Source organism: Astyanax mexicanus, chromosome 5 (assembly GCF_023375975.1).
Source record: "Astyanax mexicanus isolate ESR-SI-001 chromosome 5, AstMex3_surface, whole genome shotgun sequence".
Lineage (NCBI taxonomy): Eukaryota > Metazoa > Chordata > Actinopteri > Characiformes > Acestrorhamphidae > Astyanax > Astyanax mexicanus.
Genome location: NC_064412.1, coordinates 48,408,516 through 48,424,705, shown reverse-complemented (window position 1 = coordinate 48,424,705; position 16,190 = coordinate 48,408,516). Strand labels below are relative to the sequence as shown.

At 37.4% G+C, this 16,190-nt stretch overlaps 2 protein-coding genes across 2 annotated transcripts in view; both read left to right on the top strand.

Moving 5' to 3' along the window:
* Positions 1-11,820, top strand: part of slco2a1 (solute carrier organic anion transporter family, member 2A1) — a 42,426-nt gene extending 30,606 nt beyond the window's left edge. The window contains exons 7-14 of the mRNA XM_022675472.2: positions 722-797; positions 1,794-1,958; positions 2,904-3,108; positions 4,429-4,576; positions 6,586-6,755; positions 7,776-7,840; positions 9,251-9,371; positions 10,327-11,820. Coding sequence (XP_022531193.2) covers positions 722-797; positions 1,794-1,958; positions 2,904-3,108; positions 4,429-4,576; positions 6,586-6,755; positions 7,776-7,840; positions 9,251-9,371; positions 10,327-10,447 — 1,071 coding nt within the window. The 3' untranslated portion in view covers positions 10,448-11,820. The remainder of the gene's footprint in view (positions 1-721; positions 798-1,793; positions 1,959-2,903; positions 3,109-4,428; positions 4,577-6,585; positions 6,756-7,775; positions 7,841-9,250; positions 9,372-10,326) is intronic.
* Positions 11,821-12,915: 1,095 nt separating this feature from the next.
* The window catches only part of rab6ba (RAB6B, member RAS oncogene family a), a 152,549-nt gene continuing 149,274 nt past the window's right edge, over positions 12,916-16,190 (top strand). The window contains exon 1 of the mRNA XM_007253667.4: positions 12,916-13,142. Within this exon, the coding sequence (XP_007253729.3) occupies positions 13,073-13,142 (70 nt within the window). The 5' untranslated portion in view covers positions 12,916-13,072. The remainder of the gene's footprint in view (positions 13,143-16,190) is intronic.

Below are 16,190 nucleotides of genomic sequence, written 5' to 3'. Positions count from 1 at the left end.
TCCATATTTTATCATAAACAAAGTGTGATGTCGATCAGCACAAGGTGTCTGATCCGAGTCGCTGCGCTTTCCTCCGAGTGCGACTGTGATGCTTCTCAGCAATGCTGCATCCGAAGCAGTTCAAAAAGAAAAACAGGCGGTGGCTGGCTTCACATGTGTCGGGGGAGGCATGTGCTAGTCCTCACCCTCCTGGTGTTGTCGCATCACTAGTGACGGGGGATATACAGCTAAGTAGCAGGTAAATGGGTGAGAGAGTTGTCCTAGCTAAAATTGGAAGAAAAATGGGAGAAATTTAGAAATAAAATAAAAAAATATATATATTTTTTCCAGGTTAATGGTGTGTTTTAACACCATAACATTAACAGCACTAGTAAGAAATGTTCTAATAACATTATTTCTGTAATGCTTCAGAGTAAACATTTTGAAACTTTTAAAAACATTACTCTGCAAGTTAATGTTGTCCTGTGAACGTTTAAGAGAATGATTGTAGCTCTAAGTGTGATTAAATAAGTGAAAATATGAGGTTTTGGCTTTAAAACCTGCTTGTTTTGATTCCTGTGAAAGACGTTTTTTGCAATTTTACGTGGATTTTCGCCAGAATGCTGTTTTTCTAGTTTAAAAAATGTAAAAAAGCCTGAAGCCACAGAGCAATTTTGAGTGTTTCATTTTGAGTCGAGTCCCGCTGCAGTTCTCACTTCAATTCATCTCTGTGATTTTACAGGAGATTGGTCCTGAGGGCAAAGTTCTGAAGAACGACCAGAAGAAGTCGGACGTCTCCATGCTGGACTTCCTCAAAAGTAAGCCCCTCCCTCTTTACACATGGGGACACTTTCTAAACAGTTTAAACAGAGCAGCTGATTGGCGATGAGTTCTGACTAAGGCCTTGATGTGAGCAGGGTGGTGTTCAGTATTTAATCAGATGGATTCCAAAGTGTCATGCTGTCTGTCTTCTACTGGCTTCAACTGTCCAGTGTATCATGGTTACAAGACCTGACGAGCTCAGGATCATTATGAGTTTACAGGGCCTGAGTGCACTGTACTCTGCTGTTGAATCTATACTGTATGTACTTACGCTGTAGAGTATGTATTGTATGTACCTGCACGTATACGTTTACACATGCATATTTTTTATTCTGTGTGTTTATGTACACTGTCAAGGTACTGGGACACCCCAACTTCTTAGCAGGTTTACTTTCTTTCCACTGTTAGTTTTACTAATATTAATGAGACATCCAGTGCATTTAAATGGTTAAAAATAATATGCATTCATTTTTGCATTATAGGCCTGCAACATGTGGTTCAGCATTGCCTTGCTAAATTGATTAGTGAGAATTTGTTTGTCCATGTTGTGTTAAGTTAAAATCCTTGTACTTCCCTTTAGAAAAGAAAAAGACAGCGAGAGTTAGTTATGAGATTTAATCCATATTTCATTATAAAGATTAAGTAATCTAACTTCTAAACTCAGCAGTAGTGACACTATGTTTAAATCATAAAAAAACACTAAAATGACATTTGGCTCTGTAAACAAAAACTATGGGAGGAAGCTGAGGACAGATATGTTAAAATGATTCATTTGCTTTAAAAATAATGTGTTAAGATTTCCAGGTTAGTACAGCATTTATCGCTTTCTAACAGTACAGGGTGAACATTATAGATTATGTTTCAAAATTAGGACTGCAGACAGGCCAGTCTAGTACTGGTACTCTCTTCTTCCACAGCTGAACAGACATTTGAATAAAGTATGTTTGTCAATATTGTAATCGTGTGTGTGTGTGTGTGTGTGTTCTGTGCAGTGTTCCCGCGTATGTTTGTGCAGTTGTTGATGAGTCCGCTCTTCATGCTGCTGGTTCTGACGCAGTGCTGTTTTTCCTCGGTGGTCGCCGGACTCGCCACCTTCCTCAACAAGTTCCTGGAGCGGCAGTACAGCGCCTCTGCAGCCTACAGCAGCCTGCTGATTGGTTCGTTACTGCATCACTATATCCCTGCATCACTGCATTATTGCATCATTACATCATAGCAATACTGCATCACCACATCATGACATCACTATATCACTGCACCACTGCATCACTGCATCGCTACATTACTGCATCACTGTACTGCTGCATCACTGCATCATTCTGCCACTGCATGACTGCATCACTTCATCACTACATTACTGTATAACTATGTCACTGCACCACTGCATCACCACATCACTGCATCACTTCACTGCTGCATCACTACATCACTGTATCACCACATCACTGCATCACTGCTGCATCTCCACATCACTGCATCACTTCACTGCTGCATCACCACATCACTGCACTGCTGCACCACTACACCACTGCATCACTGCTGCATCACCACATCACTGCATCACTTCACTGCTGCATCACTACATCACTGTATCACCACACCACTGCATCACTGCTGCATCACCACATCACTGCATCACTTCACTGCTGCATCACATCACTGCATTACTGCTGCATCACCACATCACTGCATCACTTCACTGCTGCATCACTACATCACTGCATTACTGCTGCATCACCACATCACTGCATCACTTCACTGCTGCATCACTACATCACTGCATCACTGCTGCATCACCACATCACTGCACCACTTCACTGCTGCATCACATCACTGCATTACTGCTGCATCACCACATCACTGCATCACTTCACTGCTGCATCACATCAGTGCATCACTGCTGCATCACTACACCACTGTATCACTGCACCACTGCATCACTACCATCATAAAAAAATATATGAAGCATAAGTAAATCATGCCATGTGCTTCTATGTCATTAAACAGAACTAAGAATGAAAAAACTAAAGAATAAATATTCCTGAATTTCTGATTAGGCTGAAATGTTGTTTAATATCTCTGTGTTTCTCCTCCTCCTGCAGGTGCGGTGAATCTTCCGTCTGTGGCGATCGGGATGCTGATAGGGGGCGTGATTATGAAGCGTACTGGCCTGTCACTTAAAGCCATTCCCCGGTTCTCCATCGTGTTTCTCACCCTCTCTGTGATCTGCTGTATCCCACTGTTCTTTATGGGCTGCCCCACCCAGACTGTAGCTGGTGTTTACCCACCTCCTAAAGGAGACCATGGGTCAGTACCACTGTATTCATTAACCCTAACTCTCACACTAACACTAACCCTAATTCTCCCCGTGGCTGGACATGGCATAGCATATGTGTCTTCAAAGTTATCACTTGAGACAGTGGTTATGTATGGATGAACATTGTCTTGTTTGAACAACACATAAGTGTGTGATCATAAAAAGTAGGGTTAGTTATTGAGATTATAGATTCCTGAAGTATTCAGAAACCATTGTACACTCTGCAGAGTGCTTTATGTGTGTACCCAGCTGCAAACACTCACCCGTAAGTCTGCAGTGGAAGTGGAGGGGATAATGTTATTTACAGACCTGAGGATTTACAAACACTGGAGATTACCCAGAATACCCAGCACTCAGCACTGACTATAAAACCCAGAACACACTCACAACACTCACTCACTCACTCACTCACTCAATTACAGAGACAATTAGCAGAACATCTTTATTTATCTACTGAAGAGTTTCTGTGTGTGTTTGCTATGCTAAGTTTAACTGAAACACCTTATCACTCTGATGAACTGTCTGCTCACATAATTAGTTCTTTACAGACATTTGCTGCTCCATCTTTATTTGGATTGTTCTATTGTTAAAGCTACAATATATTCTAAATGACAGAAAGCTTGTAAACTGCTCCCGCAGTCCAACTTTAAAACACTGGATGGAGTTGTCTATATGTCCCCTAACTCTGGTTGCCAGGTTGAGGACACAGAACCAACACAAACAAACCCAAGATGAGTTTCCTAGCTAAATTATAAAGTCATTATAGAGTAAAACTTTTAGTTTCTGCTATATAATTCTGTCACTCTGGTTGCTGGCCTGGTAGCAAATAGCTGTGGCGCATCTATCTGCTCCTCTGTTGTGCCTGATAACAGTTCACTTTTATCAGCATGATGTGTGTTAGCATGATGCTGTTAGCCTGCACTAATCTGGATCACTTTACCTAACTCAAACATTTGCTAGCTAAGATTAGTTAACCTTAGCTGAAGCAGAGCTAACTGATTTTGGAGAGAATTTGTCTTGTAGTCCTTCTGGGCTCTAAAGCTTCTCCATCTTTCCAACACAAACACTGGTGTTTTACGCTGTTTCTGCTCATAAAGCTTTCTAGAAGGATACCTAGCTCTTCACTCTTATAGTTTAGCTTTGTTTTCTGTTTTTTGGACAATTTCAGGAAAAGTGCACAAACATAAAAATTCAAACAAACATATTTGAACCATATCCATACATATTTTCAATGCATCCCCAGCCTCTTAGCTCAAAAAGCCCACTATAAGTCCACTTAATCTTACTTTTCCTCTTCCGATGTCTTACAGGCCGCTGCAGACCTGCAACTCCAACTGTTCCTGTCCCAGTAGCGCCTTTAACCCAGTCTGTGGAGCCAACAACATCGAGTACATTTCCCCCTGCCATGCAGGCTGTACCAACTTCACCCTGGACCCTAAAAACCACTTCAGAGTACAGGTGAGTACTGCCCTAAATCCCACCAGTATCAGATAAAAAAAAAACAGATTATAGAGCTCTGGAAAAAAAGAAGAGACTTCAGTTTCTGAATCAGTTTCTCTGATTTTGCTATTTATAGGTTTATGTTTGAGTAAAATGAACATTGTTGTTTTATTCTATAAACTACTGACAACATTTCTCCCAAATTCCAAATAAAAATATTGTAATTTAGAGCATTTATTTGCAGAAAATGAAATATTGCTGAAAAAACAAAAAGATGCAGAGCTTTCAGACCTCAAATAATGTAAAGAAAACAAGTTCATATTCATAAGGTTTTAAGAGATCAGAAATCAATATTTGGTGGAATAACCCTGTTTTTTAATCACAGTTTTCATGCATCTTGGCATTATGTTCTCCTCCACCAGTCTTACACGCTGCTTTTGGGTAACTTTGTGCCACTCCTGGTGCTTAAATTAAAGCAATTCAGCTAGGTTTGATGGCTTGTGATCATCCATCTTCCTCTAGATTATATTCCAAAGAAACTCATCATTTTAAGTGGTCTCTTATTTTTTCCAGAGCTTTATGTCCCAATATTTGTGGACTTTATTTAAGTTTGCATTCTGATGTACAAATGCACACACAGCTTGGAAGCTGGAGCTGGAACTGGAACTGCCAATATAATAGGATTTAACATGAAATATGAACCTATTGGCTCTATGTCTAATGCCAGGCTTGGGTTAAAAAGAGGTGTAATGCCTCCAGCATTGAGCTATGAAACAGTGGAACTGTGTACTCTAGAGTGATGGTGTTTCATCCAATACTCTTGGGATGAGTTGGGCATGAGTTAAGATGAGTTACAGAGTGTCTTAATTCAATCAAATTCTTTAAGATCTCAAAATATAGTGGGAAGAAGAAACAGGGATTGAATGAGTGTCCCATTACTTTGGACCGTTTAGTCATCTTGGACACAGGCCCAGGCTTTAAGTTCTGGCTATAGATTAGATTCTGTTGAAGGTGGTTTATCTTGTCCTGCAGTTTGTAAAGGTCAGCAGGACTGAGGAAAGCACAGCGAGCCGGTGACAGAAATCAATAGCTCAGGCCGATTGATCCCTAATTAGCCATGCACACAGAGGAAACACTTTAAACAGAGTGAAAAAAGCTTAAAGCATTACATCTTGTAAATACATTAGGTGGTATGCTCTTATTGACTGAACATTGGCTGTATATATATATATATATATATATATATATATATATATATATATATCATTGACAGAAAATAGAATGTTTTATATGTGCAAATATGTAATGGTAATATATATGAGTGATTACAATAAATAAATAAATAAGTGAAAGGAGAAGTTTTATTCGGGAAAACTGTACTGTAACCGTTGGGCATCTCTAGCCTGGATACAAGGAACTAAAAACATATTGGATTCATTGAAGGCTTGAAGGTCAGGGTGGAGGTATAGAGGCCTTGTGGTGAGCGTTTCAGTTCTCCCCTCATCTGGACGCAAACATACCATAGTCGGTCACACCTAGTAGTGATACGAGGGACACCAACAGCTCAGTGATATGGGCAGGACATCCTAAAAGCACAGGCATAGCCACTGGCATTATTCAGCAGTATAATACTCACCCAAACACAGCAAGGGTTTTCCAGGAATGTCTCCTCCAGACTGCAGCACCTCCTTGTCTTGCACAATCTCCAGATTTATCACCAATCCAGCATTTAATAGAGTGCAGAGCAGGATCTACAGTTCCAGCTGTAGCAACATCTGTTGGTAAATGAGCAGCAGGATTCCATACAGAACCTGTACACCTCCATACCCAACCATCTCAATCTCTTGCTTATATCCAGACTAGAGGACCCAACAGGGTACCAGAGCCTCCTTTCAGTTACAGTACAGTTTTTTTTTCCAATTATGTCATCTGAAATAGGCTTTTGTCTATTAATTACAGTATGTATTTAAGGCGAAACATGAATTAAGCTTGTCATTATAACAGCACTCCTCTATCTGTTCACACAGTCCTTCAGTAAGTGCAGCTGTGTTGCGGTGGGAGCTGGGTTGGGCAGTGCCCGGCCCGGCCCGTGTGCCAACAGCTGCCCTCACCTTCTTCTGCCCGTCATCTTCTTAATCTCTATAGCTGCACTAATAGCCAGCCTGACTCACAACCCCATATACATGATGTTCCTCAGGTATGACATTCTCTATTTCACACACCATCATTCACAAACACACACACACATGCACACACACACACATTTACTGTATATAATTTCTGTCATGCAAAAATTTTCATTTTTTGCCATTTTTAGTGCAAAAGCCTTCATTATGAATAGACCAATAAAAAAGCTCAAAAAATGAGGTGAAATAAAATCACCTTTGAATATGTGTACATTGTACTCTTAACTCTTAAGAAGTAAGGTTTTTGCATGATAGTGATGATATGTAAGTACATATTTGTAATAATTTATTCCATATTTATGGTATGTAAGCACTTATCAAATAAATCAATTAAGCTTTATTTTCACTCAGAATTACATTTAGGGTGACCCTTAATTACAATGCAGCAGAGCATTTACATTTTAAAAATGATTGAACAAAAATTTAAAATAATAAAGAAAACAAATAAATGTACCTTTTTATGTCCATTTTTATGGTCATTTTTTCCCTTTAATATATATATGTTGACCATAAATTGACACAAAAAAATTAAGAATTTCTAAAATATAAAATGACAAAAAAAAGACTGAAAAAAAAAGACAAAATGAATGATAATGAACTAAGGACACAAGAATCAAAATATAAAAAAATAAAAGATTAAAAATAAAAAATGAATATATGAAAATCAAACAAATAAAACAATACAAATGTAAATTATAACAGAAAAGATAAACTCTGTTAAAACAGTCACAGGCTTTCTGATGGTGATCAGAAACTAAAAGTTTCAGAAACTTATATGTGTATACTTACAGCATAAGTATCTTCTATAGCTGTAATATATAATGTTTATAGAGTAAGTAGGAATTCTGTTTTCTATGTAGAAATCATATGCTCCATGTTTATGGAAGATAATTCATTTATGTAGAAATCACATGTTCTATATAGTATATGATATGTAACTGCTTATTTGTATTTTTTATGCTAAATTAAACTGTATGATTAAAGCAATAATAGAACTGATCTACTGTATGTGTGTGTGTATTGTGATGCAGGACGGTGCCTCAGGAGGAGAAGTCCTTCGCTATCGGGGTTCAGTTTCTGCTGATGAGGGTTCTGGGTGAGTACAGTAATGGAGATGGACTTGTCTCTGAGGTATTTAATAAAGGAGCAGAATGGACTGAAAGGGGAGACATTAGCCTCCCTCAGACACAGACTGAGACCCCCCAGGCTGCTGTTCTCCGTTAAGATTAATGCCTCTGCTTTTATAAGACCAGTCCAGAAACAACGGCATCAATCATACTCACACAGAGAGTGTGTGTTCACACTGCTCAATACACAGTGTACAATGTACTAACACACATAAACAGTGTGTGTGTGTGTGTGTGTGTGTGTGTGTTTGTGTGTGTGTATGTGTATTAACTGGACTACAGGTGTTGTAGCTCCCTCTAGTGGTAAAACTGAGCTTTTACATTCAGCACAGTGTGTAAAAAAATAGACCTAATAATAATTTATAGTTCAAATTTAAGTTTAGTTTTGGGGGCTATGATATTTACTCTATAATTAACACTTTTAATTTGAGTTATTAAAGTCAAAATATATTGTATTTAATATTTTAGGTTTAACTAAAACTAACTTTATTTAGCAAGACTTCTAACAAAAAAGTCACTAGAAATCTGTTCAATGGCATGGTTCTATTTATATTTTAACAATATGATTCTGTACAATTCTGTACAATTTTTTAAAAAGTTTTTATGTTAATTGAAATCGTAAACCATGAATATGTTCATTCCAGTTCATATAAAATTTAAGGTCTCAAACAGGAGTTTAAAATATTATTAATATGTCTAACTCATTCATTTTACACCTGCCATGTTCAGTCTGAATTTTTATACTTTTAGTAGCACAACCAAAATAGTATTTATTTTAATCACAATGGTTAGAATAGTAAAAAAAAAAGTGACACGAAACACAATCTGGACCAAATGACCAAACTTTGGTTTGATACAAAAGAGGAGGTCTTGGTCCATACGAGTTGACCCCCTTTGGCGTGCAGGTGCATCATGCAGCAGTATGGGTAAACAGATTACAGTGCTGGTGATTCTGTATCTACTGTAACTGTAGATTAACCCTTAATTATAAACAGAAATAAAAGGATTTCCGAGGGAAATCTGTTACATACCTGCACTCGAGGGAGTCGAATTTTGGTATGGATAAATTCCTGGAAAGAGAACTCTAAATTGACAACAAACCAATGTCCAGTACATGCCATTCTACAAACCAATCAGTGGGAAGTAAAGATCGACTCCACCCAAGCACTGTATGTGATGATGACAGAATATATTCAGTCACTAAACAGCAGTGTGAAACTAATCAAAGCTAACTAAACTAAATACAGTAAGAATACAATGAAACAAACAAATCGAGCTTCTTTCAAGTATAAAACGCCCTAAAAAATTGTTATTGTGTTAAAACAAGAAGAAAAGGTCCTGTTTAAAATGTACATTGTTTTCTCTCTGTTTGTGTGCAGCCTGGCTGCCCGCTCCGGCTCTGTTCGGGATCACCATTGACTCCACCTGCATCTGGTGGAAGAATATCTGTGGGAAGAAGCTGGGCTGCGGATACTATGATAACAACCTCCTTAGAAACAGGTATGACAATGTTCAGATTTTATTTAGGGGTTTATATCTGCAGCTGATCACTACTGCATTTCATATTTCAGTTACAATACTATACACATTTATAGTGATATAGATAGAAGATAACAGATACAAGTAGCCAGTGTGTGAGACACAAAGCATAATTTAAAGCATGCATTAATGACAATGAATACATTATATTAAATAAGTATAAAATGTAGTATAAAAAGGTCTTAAAAGCAAATGTGAATGCTATGTATAGTTAAAGCGGCTACATTTGAAACATCCACCCAAACGTCCAGAAAAACAAAGGCATCATCCCAATGATGTACCACACCCATACTATAAGACACAGATATACAGCTCTGGAAAAAAATAAAGGACCACTTTAGTATCTAAATCAGTTTTGCTGATTTTGCTATTTATAGGTATATGTTTGAGTAAAATGAACATTGTTGTTTTAGTCTATAAAATTCAGATAACATTTCTCCCAAATTCCAAATAAAGATATTGTCATTTAGAGCATTTATTTGCAGAAAATTTGAATGGGCTGAAAAATGCAAACAAAAAAATGCAGAGCTTTCAAACCTTAAATTATGTGAAGAAAACAAGTTCATATTCATCAGGTTTTAAGGGTTCAGAAATCAATATTTGGTGGAATAACCCTGTTTTTTATCACAGTTTTCATGCATCTTGGCATGTTCTCCTCCACCAGTCTTACACACTGCTTTTGGATAAATGTATGCCACTCTTGGTGCAAAAAATTCAAGCAGTTCAGCTTGGTTTGATGGCTTTTGATGGCCACCAGAAAGTGTTTCTTATTACACAGTTGTAATGCACCCTCTTCATAGTTTGGCCTAAACTTGGTTAAAGTTGGTTATCATGGTTTTCCATGTAATAAATTTTTTCTAATGTTAAAAAAGAAGTGTTACTGATTGTAAAAATGACCATAGCTTTGTGTTTGCAGGTATCTTGGGCTGCAGGTGGGCTTTAAGCTGGTGGGCATTGCCCTGATGGGTGTGATCAGCTGGAAGGTCGGTAGAACCCGAGAGTACAGTCTGGAGAAGAGGCCTGATGGACCACTGTGATGCTTTAGTCCCATCAGAACACACAGTATACACTGGAGACGCTTGTCTCTGAGGGCCCACCGCAGGCCCAGAACCCTGGACACCTCTTATCAGAACCCCCAGAACTCCACTCACGGTTCTGCTGAACGAGCACGACCATATCCTTCTCAGTCATGAGGAGGTCAATCAAACTCATTGACTGGTGGTCAGATGGAGGAATGCTATTTCTACCGTCCATTCTTTTGCACTGACATGCAGCCAAGCCTGTATCAGTCCTCTTATTGGATGAGCCATACTGGGCCTGGAGAGAGACCATTTCCAACTGATCAATTTACATAAAACAACATTTAATAAATATAATCAATTTGCAGTTCCACATAAAACAATAGAACAATTTTACTGCTGCTTGGAAAGTCTTGGGTTCTCACTCACTTGCCAAATATTTTGAATTATTCTCTGTAGTAGCTGGAAATGTGAAGAAAAACTGATACAAGTTACATCATTACAAGTTGGGACAGTGTGGAAAATGACAATACTTTTAAAAAATGCAGCGTTTCACATTTACTTCTAAAAAATGTCCACATTTTTCTCCCAATTTAGCTCGGCCAACTGTCCCACCCATTTAGCTGTTAGTCAGTTGTACATCCCCCATTACTGATGATGCCACAACACAAGGAGGTTGAAGACTAGCATGTGAAATATATCAGAACTGCTTTTTGACCTGCTGCTGATGCAAGATTTCCGAGTGGCATCACAGCGCATTTGGAGGAAATACTGATACATCAGCTCACAGATGCCTTATGCTGATCTATATCACCCTAGGAGTGATAAGGGGGAAAAGCGCCATCTACCCATCCAGAGAGGGCAAGGCCAATTGTGCTCTTTTGGGGCTCTATCAGCTGATGGCAAGCTGCATGACCTGGATTCAAACCCGCAATCTCCTAATCATAATGGCTTCTGCTGGACCACGATCTTGGTTTCATACTGTCTGCAATCAAATAGAAGTCTAAGTAAATGTAAGAAACACTGTGTTTTTTATTTGCATTTTCCATACTATTCCAACCTCTTTTGTTTTAGGGTTGTAAATGTTACGCTGTAACTGTCAATATATTTTACAGTATGGGTGCCTTAAGATTTGTAAATATATATTTTTGTACATTATATAATTTTTATATGATATTACTGATATAATTGTCAGCACAAACTGTTATAATCAAGCCTTATGTGATGATCACAATGAAAATTGCATTGCATCTGTTTTTTTTTATGCTGGGAGTAGCAATTACTCCATATTTAGCTTATCACAATGATAAAATAAACAGTACACAATCTAAATCCTAAGTTATTTTTGAAGCATTATATTAAAGCTAATAAAATGATGGAAATATGTGAAATCACTCTGTGACTCAGTTCTTGTGCAGACGGTTGTGCATTGGGTTTTGAGTACATACTATATACTACAACATATGGACAAAAGTATTGGGATACCTTATTATTATTAGTTTTTTTTAAACCAAAGGTTCGTAATGTGTGTCCTGCTTATTTCCCAGGAGTAACTGCCTCTACTGTGCAAGGAAGTCTAAATTTTAAGCATTTCTGTAAAGATTTCATTGACTCCCTATTTAATTCTTACTCATCACGACTCATCCTAATTGTACTGTACCCCACATGTACCCCTCTGTATCCCACGCCTGGCATTAAGCCTGGTGCCTCTTAATTCTCTGCTCCAGAGAGTACTATTCTATTGGCAAAACTTTTCTTCTACACAGATTAAACAAGCTGTGTGTGTGAATTTGCACTTTTGTGTCAGTATTGGGTACAACTTAATGAAACTGTAAAATATATGTAAAAAATATAAATCATTAAGAAGTGGGGGCCTCAAATACAGAATTATTAGAATAAAAGACTTTATCACACTTTCTGTTTAGTAGAAATGAAAGTCTGAGGATGTCCAACTGTTTGCTGCTTCATTCAGCATGACGTCATGTGGGATACAGGGAGGGGACCAGTTATGTTTTTTCCACACCTGTATTCGTACAAACCCTCCTTCTGCACTGCGATTGGCTGTTCTGCCATTTAAGTAGTTTAAGAAGCCTCCCCTTTCTGTGTTGGAGTTGTTTAGTCTGAGGAGAAGGAGGAAACAGAAACTTTAAGGTATTTGAATTATTTAACAGCTATATTTAACTCTATATTAAAAGGTTTCTAGTTGTAACTGTAAAATATCCTTCTCTATAAATATTAAAATAAAATAATTGAAAAATAATATCAGTTATCAATTTAAATGCATTCTAGTTTAACAAAAAATACATTTCCTACATAAAAAACATTACAATTTTTTTTTTGTTTTTTTTAGAGAAAAAGTTATAATAAATAAATTAGTCTAACCAATCACAGCGTAGTGGGAGGGGTCTACCTGAAAACGGGTGGGAGAACAGTCACGGACGGACAGACGGAGAGGCGAGGCGGCGAGGTAGCGGACTGCGCATGCGCACCATCCCCAGCCTGTGACAGTAGGCAGTAGTGAGAGCAGCAGCGGCGGAGAGAGACAGCGGGACAGAGCGCTGCTTCACCCGGCTACACACCCGCCACCACCGCCACCCAACGCCGGACCCGCCGCCCTCCGCCCTGTCCCCGCGCGCTGCAGGCATGTCCGTGTCCACCGACTTCGGGAATCCGTTACGGAAATTCAAGCTGGTGTTTCTGGGGGAGCAAAGCGGTGAGTGCTGATCAGTTTATCAGCTTTATTAATCAATATCTCTTTTTAATCAATTAACTCACTGAATACAGAGTTCCCGACATTGCATTTAATATTTAATATTCACATTTACTGAACTCTGTATCTCTCCATCCTCAGCGCTGTCTCTGCTCTTATTACATTCTATTTACAAACAAACTGGAATTACTATTTACAAATAATGGTAATTATGTTCTAACATAATTACCATTATTTAATATATTTATATTTATGTTGTTTTTATTTAATAGTAATTTTAAATCTTAAGTTATTAACAACATATTTTAATGTCAAATTTGTGGTATAGTTTTTAAAATAGTTTAATTTATGAGTGTCTTCAATTGTATTTTTATTATATTTTTTAATTTAAGAATAAAGTATTAGTATATATGTGTAAAATAATGTCATTTACATTTACTAAAAATCTGTATTTGTAATTATAACATTTAAACATAACTATATTATTAATTCAAATAAATTAAAATATTTGCACAGAATTAAAATTAAAATATTTGTGTAGATTTGACCTTTGAATTTGTTTACAGCTTACTAATTTTTGTATTTCTTTCATTTTTATTTATTTTTTTCAGTTTGAATACATATAGCTATTTATCTACATATCATTGAAGTTTTTTTTTTAAATGGGTTATTTATGGATTATAGATCGTTTTTTGTTTAACTGTTATTTTTTATTCATTTGAGCCTCTGCCTTTTAGTACATACTTTACAGAACTCAAATAAATAAACACAAATAAATATATAAATAAATATTTAGTGTAGATTCTTGTTTTTTTAACATTGTTCGGATGTGTAGCCTATATGATGGCTGTATGATGTTGATGTGGCGGTGCTCTGTACACCAGGGCTGCTCTGGTGCGTGATGGAGAATAGAGGCATAGATTTAGAAATAAATAAATAATGGAGGTTGAGACACACCCAGAGTGGAAGACTCTGTTAGTGGAGGAAGTTGTGAGTGTATCTGCATCCACAGTGTGTGATGGTGTATATGTGTCTGTTTGTGTGTGTGTGTGTGTGTGTGCTTGGATGGTGGTGGGGTCATTAGGACAGAGAATGTGTACTGTATATACCAATCATCGAGTAATAGCTGCATTCAGAAGGAAGATGAAAGTTATACGGAACATTACTTGATCATAAATACTGTATAGTCTCATATTGGTAATATCTATGAAGCTACGCATACATAAGTAGTGTGTAATGCAAGTGTTACGCATGTGTAATGCTGAAACATGCTAGACCTTTCATCCTGTGATGTGTTTATGCATTTGTGTCTTATTTACACTTTTTGTGGCTGTTGGCTAGATTGTGAATGATCCTGGGTGGTTCTGTTCACACTGCCTGAGCTGAAGTAAGAATGGGGATTCCTCAGTAGACAGTAATTTGCTCTGGTGGGTGGGGGGGGGGGTGGAAGGGGGGTGTAGGTGATATGCTCTGTTTTGAGTATCTGAGGAACACTGAGGAGTCTGTCATGTTAAAGATCTGGTTGGTTCTGGTTCCTCCTGAGTGTCACTGGATTTATAAAGCCAAGTTGAACACACAGATAAATCAGATCCAGTCATTCAGTCCCTCATCTGAGCCTACGGACACTGTGGCACGTCTGAAATGTTGTAGAATATTGAATTATGAGTCAGCATGGTATATAAAATGTATTTTTGGCTTACATATTTGCTACTTGATATAAATGTTTGTGTAATTTAGGACTACACAATGTATTGTTTTAATATACAAACCACTTCAGGAGGTGGTCTGAGACGCATTAAAGGGAGAAATCCGGTGTAAAATTGACTTTTGTTGTAGTAAAACATGATACAGAATATTTACATTTGTTGAATAGCACACCTCCGCTCTCCCACAGCTTTCTGAGATCCAGTAATTTTGTGCTTTTTGCCCAGCACTCTGTACAACAGCCTCTTTGGGACATATTTTGCCCAGATAAATTGCTTTTTACACTGGTAGAGCCTTGACATTTAAAATGAGGCATTAATAACTTTAAAAGTGAACAAGAATCTTATTAAAAACCAAAGGTAAGTATTGTTTATCATATTTTACTACACCCAAAGTCCATTTTACACTGGAGTTCTCCTTTAAACCAGATACAAATCTAATCACTTAAACCACTTCAGTAGGTGGTCTGAAACACATCTAAAACTGGTAAAAAAAACTGATCACTCAAACCACTAAGATGGACTAAGTTGTCTAAGATGCATTTTTTTAGCCATATGTTAAACACATCTGTGTGTTCAAAACACATTCCACAAGCAAAACCTGCTCTCAGATAATAAACAAACCACTGATCACCACATAATGAGAAAACATGCATATTCCATCACACAGCAATCAGATTTCAATCTTACTAACCAGAGAAATAATTGTTTACAAAATGTGTAAATAAAGGCTCTAATAAATGATAACTAAAATGTTTGCTGCTTGATATAAAAAGAAAATGTATGGTTTTTTCACAATTAAAAAAATTCCTGGACGTGTTTATGATATATTTATCCAAATCATTTACTTTACTCCAGTATGGTTTACACAGAGTTAATTATTAATATCATGATATTGGATCATTGGCATCTGGTGAAATTCGGTGAAATGTAAATATCACAATATACAGTATATATTCTATTGGCAATAGTTCTTCACAGAGACTAGACAAGCTGTGCATATGTGCATTTTCATATCTGTGCCATAACGTAGCAGAATGCAGGGTTCATAAGAAGGAGTTTCCATATTTTCCATATTTTTGGACAGACAGTGTAAGGAACCATTGCAGAACCTTTAAGACTCAAATCAAGACATCCCTCCATTTCTATCTGAGCACTGCCTTTGGCAGAATATTGTTTAGCAGATGGTGAATCACGGGCTGAATCTGATCAGAACGTGAATCTGATTAAATCTGTTTGGATAATGTAGTGCAGAACTGAAGTGTTAATAATGCTAACGCTAGAGGCTAAAATATAAGCGCATTGTGAACATCAGACTGATCTACTGCTGAGTAAGGTGGCATCAGTT